Source organism: Callorhinchus milii, unplaced genomic scaffold (genome assembly GCF_018977255.1).
Source record: "Callorhinchus milii isolate IMCB2004 unplaced genomic scaffold, IMCB_Cmil_1.0 Scaffold2, whole genome shotgun sequence".
NCBI lineage: Eukaryota > Metazoa > Chordata > Chondrichthyes > Chimaeriformes > Callorhinchidae > Callorhinchus > Callorhinchus milii.
Window position 1 is genome coordinate 42,535,025 of NW_024704743.1, and position 14,439 is coordinate 42,549,463.

At 38.8% G+C, this 14,439-nt stretch overlaps 1 protein-coding gene across 1 annotated transcript in view; it reads right to left on the reverse strand.

The window, feature by feature from the left end:
* Window positions 1-14,439, reverse strand: part of drosha (drosha ribonuclease III) — an 82,248-nt gene that overhangs the window by 26,873 nt on the left and 40,936 nt on the right. Inside the window, exons 18-25 of the mRNA XM_007895464.2 lie at window positions 14,277-14,415; window positions 13,334-13,394; window positions 10,355-10,414; window positions 9,220-9,319; window positions 8,290-8,392; window positions 6,899-6,969; window positions 5,314-5,358; window positions 346-503 (exon numbers count right to left, since the gene is read on the reverse strand). Coding sequence (XP_007893655.2) covers window positions 346-503; window positions 5,314-5,358; window positions 6,899-6,969; window positions 8,290-8,392; window positions 9,220-9,319; window positions 10,355-10,414; window positions 13,334-13,394; window positions 14,277-14,415 — 737 coding nt within the window. The remainder of the gene's footprint in view (window positions 1-345; window positions 504-5,313; window positions 5,359-6,898; window positions 6,970-8,289; window positions 8,393-9,219; window positions 9,320-10,354; window positions 10,415-13,333; window positions 13,395-14,276; window positions 14,416-14,439) is intronic.

Consider the following 14,439-nt stretch of genomic DNA (forward strand, 5'->3'; position numbering starts at 1 on the left):
TAAATGCATAAAATTAATAAAATCTCAGCAAGTTGGCACTGGGGAATATTACATGAGATGTGATGTATTGAATAATTGAGAACGATTGAAGAATTCTCTGTAAAATTTAGTATTGGTTGTTAATTGTACAATTATGGGCTTCTGCAATTCCTTCACTACACAAGATTAGCACAACCTGCACAGCAGAAATGGTTTGCACCACTCAGATAATAGACCCCAAAATAAGACAATTTGTTTCCAAACAAAAAAAAGCTTCAGCCCTCTACATTTGGATTTAAGATTCAATATAATACAAACATTGCACTGGGCATAAGGATGTGTTACCATGGTACAGTCTGGACTTACAGAGTTAAATGGTTGTATCCAACAGTGCGTAGGGTAAAGGCTCGAGCCAGAAGCCGTATGTGGGTAAAATCAACTCCAATTATTTCTTCAAACTCAGTTAGTTTCTTTAGAACAGGAGACGTGTTGATCAGGGGTCTGTCAGAATGTGACTCCTGCAGCTGATTCAAGGGGAGAAAATAACATTTCAATTAATATTTCACAATCCCACTTTACAGATTGGAACCATTTATTTATTCATCTCCAGTCACACCAATTGTCAATCACACCCATCCAGTCACAGTCACACACATATCTGCCCGGGTACACATTTTATATTCTGATTATACTTCATTGAATATGTATACACACATATATCTGATGCTAAGCAAATGTAATGTACATTTGTGCGCGCGCACACACACAGTAAGCTAAGAAAAAAAAATAATTTTGATTCAAAAATTTTTTGCCTAATATTGTTGACAAATAAAGGGCATTAGTGCATATGGATGTTTTTTCTCCCCCAACTGCTCCCAACGTTCTCCTCTCCTAAAATCCATTTTCCTTCCATTGTGGAAGCGATTTATCGGCATTTGATATTATCCTTGCTCAAATGACAATCATCATAGTTGGAAGGCAATTCTGCCATAGAGGATTTGGAGCCAAACCTCACCTTGTCTTTATCAAACATGTATATATATATATATATATATATATATTATATATATACACAAACACATACCTTCCAGCAGTGAGACACTGCATTGTGGTGCAGAGAGGAAACTGGCTGAATTTCCTCTCAATAACCTGGAGCTCTGAATCCATTGTACTGCTCCTAATGTTGGCTTGGCTTAGATCAATTAGCAGCACAGACTGGGGTCAAACCTTTCCAGTCTATATATGTTAGCTCATCACTGAATAAACTCACTCAACCATCAGAGAATTGAACACCACCATTTACCATAATTTTCTCTCTGTCTTTATTTCATAGAGATGCTCAAATAGATTGCACATTTATTTGCCATGCTGTCAATACATTAATATCAACTCCAATCTATTAGTTTCTTTTTTAAATAAAGCTACTGAAAATTCCCAATTCACATACATTTGTAGCTGCATTTGTAATCCCATCACAGAGCTACAAGACATGCACACAGCTTATACCGCCCGGCGTGGAGGGCGCTATATAAATCCAAGTTGTTGTTGTTGTTGTTATACATGTAAAAGCAGCCTGCAGTCTGGAGTTATTTCTGTTCAAAGCTGAGAAGCTTGAATGATATTCATCTATTGTCTCTGCACAAAAATAATTCTACACACCAATTCTACACACCCTAAATAAAGCTTGGATATTATTTAGGGATTAGTATTGGTTTTGAATTCTATGAAGATTAGACAGTTGAGCAATAATCTTTTAGTGAAGAGCAGTGGGACTCAAATCACGTTATAGCAAAGACAAACAATCGGAGAGTATGATTTGGATTTGCTCTCTCCAATAAGTTACTGAACAGTCTTTGCTGTGCTTATCCTTAAATCAGTTGGATAGAAGTTTTCGGAGCTCTCGTTAAATAGGAATGAGATCAAAGTCTCAACAAAATTAAGGGAACAGTTGCCACAATGTGGCATTTTAATTCCACGATGAGTTTAGTACAGAGACATTAGTTTTGAAGGGTTCTCTGAAGATTACTGCATCACATTAGGGTGAAAAACCTCTATTGTCGTTTTGTCTATTCTGCGGAAGATTGAGAGAGACTGAAAAACGGCAGTGGTGTGGAAGTAGATTGGATTTCTACCTGTAGTTTATTTACCCAGGTAGGGCAAAAAAATCCAAGCTCCTTAACATTAGCAACAGAGATTTAGCTTGATAGAGGCAAGACAGCATATCAGCAAACTAAACAATATCCTAAAGGTTGGGATTTCCCTGGACAGTCAAGTGATCATTTAGAAGAGCATTATTATTACACTAAATTGTTTGGCTGTTTTGCATAAAATTAAGGGAATACGGCATTTGAAATGTAAAATGAAAACAACATTTCTATAACTCACATCAACAGAATTCAGAATAAATAAATATATTTGACCAGTGTAGCCAGCTTTACTACAGCCGCCATTCTGTTCCAAAAAATCTGTCACCTAACAAAAAGCAGCACAAATTTTAACATCAAATAAGACCACACACTTTCTGACAAGAAATGTAGAATGAAACCCACTTTACTAATACAGTAGCATTTATTTCCAAAACCTAAACTGTTAAAATGTAATTGAGATTAACGTGAACACCTTTTGTTGTTGCTTCGTTCTACTGCAGTGATTTCTTTCCTGTCCCACGCACAATTTTTACTGTCAACTGATGAGATCCACTGGGAACTGGCTTTGAGGGTGACTGAGCTAAGGTGTGTGAGGGAGCTGAATTAACATCTATAGATATGGTCTTCCAGCTGCTTCATCGATCTTGTCGTATGAATGTTGTGGGTTAATTTTGCTCGGTCACACAGGCCAACTCGAAAACTTTCTCTCAGACCAAATCAGCAGAATTCACAATTGAAAAAATGTATCTCAAAGGTGGTGGCAGTGTGTGTGGGGGAAGGAACAAAAACACAGGACATTGCACATAGTTAATCACAGCGATTGTTAAATGGATTTATAATGGCGACACTCCCTCTTTAAAAATCATGTCGCTGAGCACCTAACGGTTCTAAATTGTACCAAGATCACATGAAATCAATCCAAGAAATAGACACTTTCTCAAGCTCCCACTATGCCCTCTAAGCAAGAGCACTTAGTCATGGGCATGCCTATAAAACACAAAACCTTTCAAGCCTTATCTCGACCCTAATCTCACCTCCTTCTCTTCTCCCACCTCCCTCTAGCCTGGGTCATCTACTGAAAACATAGTTTAATCCAGTGAATAAGAACGGTTTTATTTGTGGAAGCATTCAGCACAATCTAATTTCAATTATCCAACTGGTGTCCACTCCACTGTGGCACATAATTGAGGTTACACAGTATATGGTTAGGGCAGTTTATGAAACTGTACTAACCACCAAACATTAACAACTTGTGAAATTTCAAGACAGATTTATGGTGGGATGTGTGTGTGAAAAAACACATACCCTACAAAAGAATGAGTTAAAATACTTTATATATTGTTCTCTGTGATCCACAAAGCAATGAATCACAAGAGTACAATTTTCTCAACCTTCCAATTTCTCATTATCCTTTACGCGGTGAGTGTGTGCAGTCATTAAGCTTTTATGAAATACAATCAAATGGTTATTAGGGGATCAAATCACCCACTTGATTCTGGAGTTGTGATCAGTTACAGACCAGCAGAAAGTTCTGCTTTGAAACCCAACAAAATATTATTTTGGTGCATTAACTGCAATAGTAGTACTGTCTAGCAACAATAAGAAGCAGCCCTTCTTGAGTTCTTCTCAGTAGGTGTCTCAAAGCACTTCACAGAATATACTGTATTTTGTGGGCGAAACGCCGCAGCCAATTGCGCAGAGCAGTGTCCCACACACAGTCAAGTGGTTTTCGTTTTTTCTTCTAACCACACACACACACGTCGGCTTTTGGAATATCTTTTTATAATAGGTGTGGGAGAGAATAAGAAATGCGTGGAGTATAAACACCAAAACGGACTGATTGGGCTTAGTGGCCTATTTCCTTGAGAACATTCTTTGTAAATCTCTAAGCTAGGCTGCTTCACTGATCTTGTCACTTGAACATTAAAGGCTAATTCAGCTCGCTCTTACTGGTCAGCTCAAAATCTTTCTGCTGACAGATCAAATAAGCAGAACTCATAATTCAAAAAGATATTCCAAAGGCGACATGTGAATTTGTGTGTATGTGTTTATGTTTGTGGGGGGCGCAGAGGGAGAAAGAAGAAAACTACAGCGAAACCACAGCTAATTGCTGTGGTTAACATATAGTTTGTTAAATGGTGACACACCTGGTTGAGTCTATTTTCTTCTTTATGTAATTAAAAACAATCACCCTTAAACACCTTAAACTGTTGCACAGTGGTGAGGTTGGACACCAACTAGAGGGGCATGATCAAAGATATGGTCTTCAGGTAGGATTTAAATATAAAGAGGGGACAGGAGGAGGGATAAAGGTGGGAGTTCCAGAGATTAGGGGTGTTGTGGCTGAAGCTCCAATGGTGAAGCAAAGAAGTTAGAGGATGTGCAACAGACCTGTGTTCACTCAATTGACATTGCATGAGTCAGATTAGTTAATTACAGAATTAGCAAACCCTTTTGTCAGTTAATTGTACAAGTAAGGGCACCTACAATTCCCTCCTTTCATTTTATTTGTTTCATGTTTTGTTGTTTTTATATAGTATATTCAGCTGTATAAACCATTCAAATCTACAGCACAGAAGAAAGCCATTCGGCCTATCGTATCGGTGTTGGCTCTTTTAAGAACAATCATCTCAGTCCCATTTACCTGCCCTTTTCCCATACCCCATAGTTTACTCCTTTTTTTAGATATTTATCTAATTCCCTCTTGAAAGCTGGTATTTACACCTAGTTTACACTCAGCTCAGAATAGCTGCAGTAGGTAGAAATCGAATATAAAAGTTCGCCTGCAGAATATAGTCACAGCACATTACAGTAAACCCTGTGAAACACTATCCACCCAACATGAAAGGTGCTGTATCAAGTTCAAGGATAATTATTATTAATATCATGTGCAAGAATCAAGGAGGTTGAGGCTTGAATCAGTGGCTATTAGGTGTATACTGGTCTGGGACCAATAATCTACAAAATAGGTTTACTCCTCTCGTTATTGTTCATAAATCTGCCGCTTCATGAACTGAGGCAAAATAATTATAAGGCAAAGGGGAAAAAAAAGGCAATCAAAGTAACAACCATTAGAAAAGTAAGGACTATGATTTATTATAAATAAGATGGAAGCACACTGAGTCAAACATATAGCATTTTGAGCAGCCTGCAGAAAGAATTAACAAAGAATAAAAGCAGTTCTTACTTGCAGAGGGTGCAGAGGATAATTAAGCCAAACTTCCCGCAGGTCCTGTTAAAGACAAACAAGATATATAGTCAGTTCTCTGGGGACTCGCTTCCAAATGTTACATTGCTAAATAAACAATAGACACAGGAGGGTACAGCATGATTTTTAAAACGATAACATTCCATTGCAAATTCAACACCACTAACAAACAAACCAGCATCCAGTGAAAATAAAAGCACAGTTGAATAAGTTACAGTACATTTCATTAGTAGCAGTGTCAAAATCCTGGTGACAAATTATGTTATTGGAGAAAGCATCCAAAGTCTCTCTCAATGAAATAATTGTAACCTCTCGACTGTTTCAGCTATTCACAAGTTATTTAAAGGGCAAGTTAAAAGTTCAACGCAGAAATGTTGTCCTGGTTGGAAATCTCCTTGTTATTCAGAATACTGGGGGTTTTAAACTATGAAAAATGAGGCCAGTGGATCATTTGGACTTAACATTTAAAACTGTGCAGCACTGTAGAAAATGCCTAATTCAACTTAATTTGGAGACTGGCTTACCACAGTTCTTATAATGAACCAAATGAAGACTGAATTTAAGAAATTCACATATCTTTGTATAACCTTACATTTTAAGCTAAATTGGTTCTACAGGCGATGACGAGATGGAATTTGGGACCTCAGGCTTTGTGTGACGGGAAGGACTTTAACTCCTTTATGGAATCTACTGCAAGGAAGGATCTGCAGAACTTCTACTTAAAAGTGGCTGAAAGCTTCCAACAGGGTTTTGGTGTGGATAACTGGCTCACTATTGTAGGATGAAAAGTAATGGCTCTTATCAACATTCTGAATCAGACAAAAATCATTTTGAGGTTCTTTTGGAATAGAACAAGCTCAGTTGGTAGCTGAGGTTCTCTAAGTCAGAGTTTCCCTCTCCTTCCCTCCCTTTCTGTTTTGCCTTCTTGGCTATTTGTGGACACTGTTGTGCGCAATTGGCTGCCGCGTTTCACCCAGAAAATATAGTCACTGCACGTTATAGTATATCCTGTGAAGTCCTTTGAGATGTCTCGATGAGATGACAAGCCACTATATCAAATGCAAGGATTACTATTATTATTATTATTATTCATTATTAGAAGATTATGAGTTCTTCCCAATGCAGCGCTGAGAGTGCACTTCTTTGTGGGAGGTACTGTCCTTTGGATGAGATGTTAATAAACAAGGTCTCGTCTGCCTGTTCAGGTGGATGTTAAAGATCCCATGGCGAAAAGAATTTCTCCCAGTATCTTGGCCCACGATCCCCCCAAACAGTGTTGTTAATTCACTTCCTGGCTGTTTGTGGGACATTGGTGTGTACAAATTGGCTACCACATTCAACCACAAAATCAGTCACTACATTTTACAGTTAACCCTACTAAACATGTCCTCCAAATGAAAGGCTTTACGTCAAATGTAAGGATGATTATTATAAAAACAAGTGCAACATGAACAAGTGTTGATCCTTCTCTTGCTAAATCTAGACAACTTGACATCTCAACAATCTTGTACAGTGAGAATATGATCAGAACAGAGGCATGGACTTTAGAAAGGTTACAGGTTACCATGCCATCAAACAGTAGTCGACCAAACAAGTGTTTTGCTTCTTCCAGACCACCTTCTAGATAGACCGCACCTGCAACAATAAATATAATAAGTGGAGTGCAATAAAAGCAACATGCTGCACAGTGCAAGATTCAATCGCAAAAGGAGTCAGAAATATCAGCAGGGCTCAAAATTGATGATATATTCAAGAAAAAAAAGTGTTGCAGATTGTACATAAAAATAAAACAGCCTCATATGGTTTCTACTTTTGAAAAATCAATTTCACCAAGGAGATTTGTAACATTCACAAGATAAATCACAGTAAGTCATAAACTGCTCTCTTCTTTCCCAAATAAACTGTGCTTGCTATCTTCAAGCAATCTCCTAATAAACAAGGCAAAGTCTACATGAATCACTCAAAAATTTCTATCTTGAATTTAATTGTGTCATCAGCTTCCAGGCCCTTCCACGGGTTAAGCTAAGTAATGAATTAGTAAGTTGTCAAGTTACATTCAGATAATATTTAAAGCCTTCATTCATCGTCCATGCTTGGTGCCACTGAACCACTTCAATCTACAATACAATTTACATTTAAATTGTATGGTATTGTCAATTGAAGTGCAAATTGAAATTCTCTGCTATTCTTTAAAATGTTGGTATGGATGAAAGGTTCCACCCAAAATGTTAATCTATCTTTCGCTTTCAGATGCTGACTGACCCATGATCGGTTTCCAGCATTTTCTGTGCTTTGAAAGTTTTAGTTTTTTATTTCATTAAAATAACTGAATAAAGTGCCCTTCCTCTTCTTACTTTTGTTTTGTATTGGGTGACAAAACATATTGGGTAACCAAATATGTTCAAAAATCTGACTAGTTTGCTGGAAATCACATGGTCATGCATTAAAATGGTAGCACAACAAAATGTCAGGAAGTGGCACCAGCAGCAACCCAAAGAGCCAGATCACAGCTTTTCATGAGAAGGCGGACAGCGTGCCGAAAGCCAAATGAGGTCACTGCTGAAATTCCACACATTGCCTCTTTTGACAATCTGATAAGCAGTTTCGGTGAAATAGATATTTCTACACAAAACGTAGCTGTTAAGGTCACTTTTTAAGTCATGTAGCTCGCAAGCGAGAGACCTGGGTTCGATTCCCGGCAGGGTGAAACCTTGGGCAAGTTTCCTTACTCCACATACCTTATAATAATCCCTCAAGAAAAAAAACAATAATAATTTGGCCATTTCAATACACGACTGTTTGTGCGACACTGCTGTGTGCAATTGGTTGCCACATTTCGCCCACAAAATATACAATCAATTTGCTTTACAGTATATTCTGTGAAGCGCTATGAGGCGTCTAGATGTGAAAAGCACTATATCAAATGCAAGGATGATTATTTATTTTATAAATTACCTATTAGAGCTTCAAAGCAGTTTGCCATAGCGTGACGTAAGTCTGATTCCCGACAGAGGTCTGGTCCGTGAGCATAAAGCATGAATCTGTCCAGTTCAAGTTTCTGTAGATAAAATGTACATGTGTGGTCATGTTTATATCAAACATAGGACATTCCTCAATGGAAATCTCAAAGATCTTCTCGACATTTGTGAACTAATGGGGTCTATTATACAAGATGGGGAAATGAAAGTGTGAATTAGTGGATCTCAACTGAAGCAGCCTTGGTTGGCCTTGGTACCCTGGGGTTAGAGAAGGGGGAAAAAAAGACAGGGTTCAAGCTCCAGACCACTAGATAGAGGCCCCTACAGGAAAGACAACCCGTTTTGTTGAAAGAGTTGTTTCTGTATGAAACTTAGCTGTTATCGTCCCTTTTGAAATGACCTATTAGGAGCTTCAAAGCAAGCACACACATACACACACATATGTGAGTGTAGGGACATCAGATGAGAACAGGATGATGTGTGGCTGTACGGAGGGACACTCAATGTCTCATGTCACATAATGACCACTTTGCATGAAGTACCAGAGACTGAGTGACTTTAGGCAGAAAGTGATAGGCGCAGAATTGTCCTGCAGCACAAGACAGTGCCTTCAGGAGAGGAGTCGGAGGAAAAAAATTGCTGAACAAAGACAAATAATTTAATTCTTATTAAAACAAAGCTAAGACTGTGAAAACCCGAAGAAAGAGATTTTTGAGAGAAACCCAGGGAGAAAAATCCAATTTAAAAAAAGCGTCCTAGAACACCAATTGTGTATCTACAAAATGTCCCTGCCGTAATTCAAACTCATTTACATTTATACAACATCTTTCATGTTAGGAGGATGCCTCATAGTGCTGGAATCCACAGTAAGAGATGCTTACCCACACTAGTAATCCACAGCACTCACCTTGGCCAGCATAGCAAGGTGTTGGTTCTGAACAATAGCAGTGCGGTACGTAGCTAAGCCTCCTTCCTCCAGGTTTGGAAACAGAAAGTACAAGTGCACACTGAAAGCAGAAATAAAGAGTCACGGGGGAGGGGGAAGATGCCACAAACCAGCAGATGAAATCAAATGAGCCAAAAGTGCCATCTTCATCCAAAATAATCTTGTGATTTCATGCAAGATTCAAGGTGTAGGACAAATATAGGACAAATATTCATAGAGGTATTAAACACTTCCCTCCCCCCGCGCCCCCCTACCCCACCGCCCCCATTTTTCACCTATTACCTCTTCTCCTCCTGAATAAGATTAAATAGCTCATTGAATAAACTGACTGACCCAGAAGTTTTGACCATCATACTGCAAGTCACTGACTTTGTAAGATCCCAGGCTCACTCCTGAGTCTCTCTCTTAATTTTGGGTGATGGCATTGTTTTGGATGCCTTTGAAGGGCAAACCCACTACAAATGACTCACCACTGAGCAAGTTCATCTTTTGTTTTAAGTCTGACATATGCAGAAACCCACCACCATTCTTACAGGTATCCAAATCAAACTGAGAGTTCTACAGAGGGGAATATCTGTTTGCCTGGAATGCAACGTGTACTCTCTCCCTGAAGGGATGCACCTCTATAGAGTATTAGGTGCTGGATGGCAAGAGCCATGGCTTGGAAACCCAGTACACAGTGTGTAAGTTTATAGAAGTAAAACACTATGCTTTAAACAGTTCTCCTGCAAACATAAAACTTTCTTCTTTTCTATATACCTTGCACCATTTCCATCTGAGGGGTGATCTTACCCCAGGCCTTTTGAATATTACTATTCACCTGCTATCCAGAGATACTTGTGTGGGTGACTCCCCCCCCATCCCCACGCCCATAATGTGGGAGGCACTTAAAAGACTGATCCAGAAAGTGGGCCTGAGGAGATTGGTGGTGGGGGAGTGGGGAGGTCACACCCACAATTTCATGATTTCACTCCACTCCATCCTCGCACTTAACTCTCTGCCAAATGTACTAAATGTTCATTAAAAATGCAAGCCCTGCTGAAAAATTAAAATCATTACAAAACTAAGACAAAACGTATGCACACCAAATTCCCACCTTGTTAAAAATTCAACCACTGCGTCTCCCAGGAACTCCAGTCTTTCATTGTGGTTGATCCTTGAGTAAAGCAACAACTGAGATTTTAGTTAATGTATAACTGAATATAAACTATGTTGAAGTGAAACCAAACTTCATTTCTGAAAAATTCATTTTATTACGGCTTTGTTCCTGAAAACAATTAGACACAGCAGTCATTGAATACTCAGTTATCTTAATCACATTCACACTTTAGTAGAACCCAATAGTGAATACCAGATCAGCTGAAGGACCAGTTGCCTGGATTATTGACGAAAATAGTTAGACTCAATACAGGATATTCTGTTAGAACAATAATAGTCTTTGCATTTGGTATATAGCGCCTTATCACATCTTCCAGACGTCACAAAGCGCTTCACAGAATATACTGTAAAGTGAATTGACTGTATAATTTGTGGGGGAAACGCGGCAGCCAATTGCGCACAACAGTGTCCCACAAACAGTCATGGATTGAGTGACCAAATTATTATTGTTTTTTTTTTGAAGGAATTATTACTCCCAGAAAAGCGATCACAATTGCAGCCCATCAATGATTTAGTGTCGGTAATCTAAAGTGGTGAATAGTTGTACAATGAGCAAAAGTTGGAATTCACACACACACACAAACACACACAGAATCAATCTTTGAAACGTGACTACATAACAATAAAAAGTTACACCATTACCATCTGGGTAAATTAAGAAACCATATTAGACCATTCTCAATTTAGAAACATAGAGGGTTTTTGTTTTCCACTTGTCAAGAAATTTGCCAGCCTTGGCATTTCCTACTATTGATGAAACTTTAGGAAAAACCTTGTTGGATGTGCCGGCAAAAATGATCAGATTGTACAGAAAGCAAATCAGTCAGAACACATGGATCACTTGGATACTGAGAATGCAGAAATCTACTGAGAACCTCAGTGTCTGATTCTGATGGTACAAGGTCTGTGGTGCTATACACCATAGGATGCCTTCACCGCTTAAATTTTCCAATGCAATCCTATTATAAAAGCAGCTTGAAAAACATGATTCACAGTAGATTACGTGTTTTCTAACAGTACAGCTCATCATAACTAGTTTTCAAGAGTGACAAATTCTCTTCGAAACAAGGCGGTAGCTACCCACTCAACCCCTGGGGTTTATTTCACTTATTCACAAGTGAGGAATAGTGTTGGTAACAAGTTACATTTCATTTTTGGCATTCCACTCTGACAGCTAATGGATCTCAATAACTGCATCAAAAACACTTTCCCCCAAGTGTTTTCCTCTCCCTTTCTCCTGATGGTCACCACTCTTGCTACATTATGGTTCTTTAGATGCCAGCTGTCCCCAATAGCTTCTCCAAATGGATCATATACACGTGCCACACGAAAGAAGTGTCATTGGGTGAAAGCGCTTCAAGATGTCCTTTCGACGTGAAAGATGCTATGTGAATGTAAAATCTTTGTTGTTGAGAAGGGGAGGGGGAAACAGAGAAATTACTGATTCTATCCTCAAAATTCCATCTGGTGTTTGTTTATAATACTTTTGTCTTAAAATTTAAGATCATGCAGCACTGTGGAAAACTCACCAATTTTCAATCTTAATTTGGAAGCTGGTTTTCCAGTTCTTAAAATGAATTGACTTCCAAATAAAACTGCAGCGAAGCAATTTTCCATAAATCTGCATGATCTTACATTTTTTGAGGGGAAACTCTACCTGGTTATCTATTCTCACTCCCTGGTCCAGCGACACTAAGGCTAATTATGCTCTTCCAGGCTTGCCCGAGCTCAGATCAGTGAACGCAGTATAGACCAGGATTAAAACCTGCAATGGTTTTATTTGTATGCCAATTAATGGGTTTAACCTAAAAAGGCACCAGGGAGCTCTTCTTCTTTCAGCAACCAAACTTAATAAGTGGCTTCTCACTGCCGCCACTGGAAAGATGAGACATTTTCAAGTGAGAGCATGAACATCTTAAATGTATATAAACTGAGTGGGTTTGTAGCACGTTACCAACAATGGTGCCCTTTCACATTCGTCAGAACTGAACTGACGAAGGGTCTCTTCGTCAGAACTGACGAAGGGTATTGGACCCGCAATGTTGACTCACTTTCCTTTCTCCATAGATGCTGCCTGACCTGTTGAGTGTTCCCAGGGCTTCTGTTTTTGTTTTAAAAATATGGTAGCAGTTGGTAGCACTTTCACCTCTGGTTCAAGGCCCACATTGGGACTTTGAATGCAATGCTGGGGGAGCGTTCCATTGTCTGAGGTACAGTCCTTCGAATGAGATATAAAATGAGATACCATGCCTGTTAAAGATCCCATGGCACTCTTGAAAAAAGGTAGTTTCTCCCAATGTCCAGAACAATCATCCCCAAAACTATTGCCAGGACTAATTGACTGTTCACTTCATGACTGTTTCGGAGACATTGTTGTGCACAAATTGGCCTTGTTCATCGGCTAAAAGTGATACTGCACTTTCCAAAAAACCTCTGCGAAGTGTTTTGAGATGTTTTGATATAAGGCACTATATCAAGTGTAAGGATTATTATTTTTAAACCTACCTGCTAACAAAGTACAATAGTTTCCTCTTTTGACCTCCATTTATATACACTTATGCAGGCATTACTTATTTTTATTTTGTACAGACCACTGTGCCAAAATTGTAAATATAAAGCTTATATTATACTATCGACTGAAACACAGAGGCAAACCTCTATCAAGTTGCTAGCATTTGCAGATTGGGCTACTTATACACACAGCATTCATCAACTCACAGCACACCACAGCCCTAACCTGAGCCTGCCATATCTTCCAGTCACTGCAGAGTCATTGCAATGGAACAAAAAATAATGTTTATTTAAGATGGCGATTAAGCATTGCTGCAGGATTTAGTTCACTACTTAAGCAGCTTTCGAGGCAATTTCAGGCCTATTTCTAAAAGAATACAAGTTAATGAATGAATCCATCACGCACCTCGATGGAGTTGGATCGTCCTGACCGAGCCGTGACATGATGTTTATTAAGGTATTTATGCCTGTGAAAAACACAGAAACAGCAATGATAAAGAGGATTCACTTGCAGCCGCAAGGTACACAATGCTGGATACAATACACTGTGGCTACTGAATATGTAGGATTATTGGAAGTACTTAAAGACACCCTGAGGATGGTGAATTACAATGTCTTTTGGAATATTAAGGTAGAATCCAATGTTACAGAATATCAAGGTATGAAGCTGATTAGTTCAATGGTATTGTCCTATCATGGCCATACTCATGGATGTAGAGAAGACTGTACAGAAATTAAACTTTGAAAGACCAATTTCACATTATGCCTAGTTGCAATGAGGACAATATTTTTACAAATCACTGAAATGTGATGTGCTAATATACCTACTATTTATTTAGGTTTCTATGAAAAATCATTATGTTTTAAACTCGCCAAATTTTCCGATCTCTCCCCAAAAGGTGTTTTGATATTTCTTCCTTCACCGGAATGCAAAACCTTGGGTAACAATCACCATTATTAACATATCAGCCTTGTCAGCGACTGACAGCAGTCTATTCAATGCACTGAGAATTAAATCGAAATTTGATTCTGCCCTCTCCCGACACCCAAATAAGTGCACCTTCCAGTCGAGGTGTCTAAGATAGGAATAACACCAATAGTCCTGGTTGATATTATCAAGCACCAAACCCAGAGGGGCTCAGGACAATCATAACGTTAACTTTCCTTCAAGCAACTAAAATCTTCTGTCCTATTGTTTTTAAACATTAATTCATCCCAAAAGCCAAGAACTATGGAAAAGCATAGCAAAGTTCCTCAACAAACTGTGAAAGACACAATTTAATTTCTTTCCTTCCCCCTAGTTAGGTAAACATTTTCTCCACAATTGCTCCTCTCGGTTTCTCATGTACCTTTCTTCCTCATGTACATGTGGTGGACCTTTCGGTCTCCATACTTGGGTTGCCGGATACCACAGTTGGACAGGGAGTTTCTTGCATGGTCTGGATTCATCCCGAAATTCAGGTGATGGCTCGGGTGAGTCATTCCAAGCTAATGGCAAATCATAAACACAAA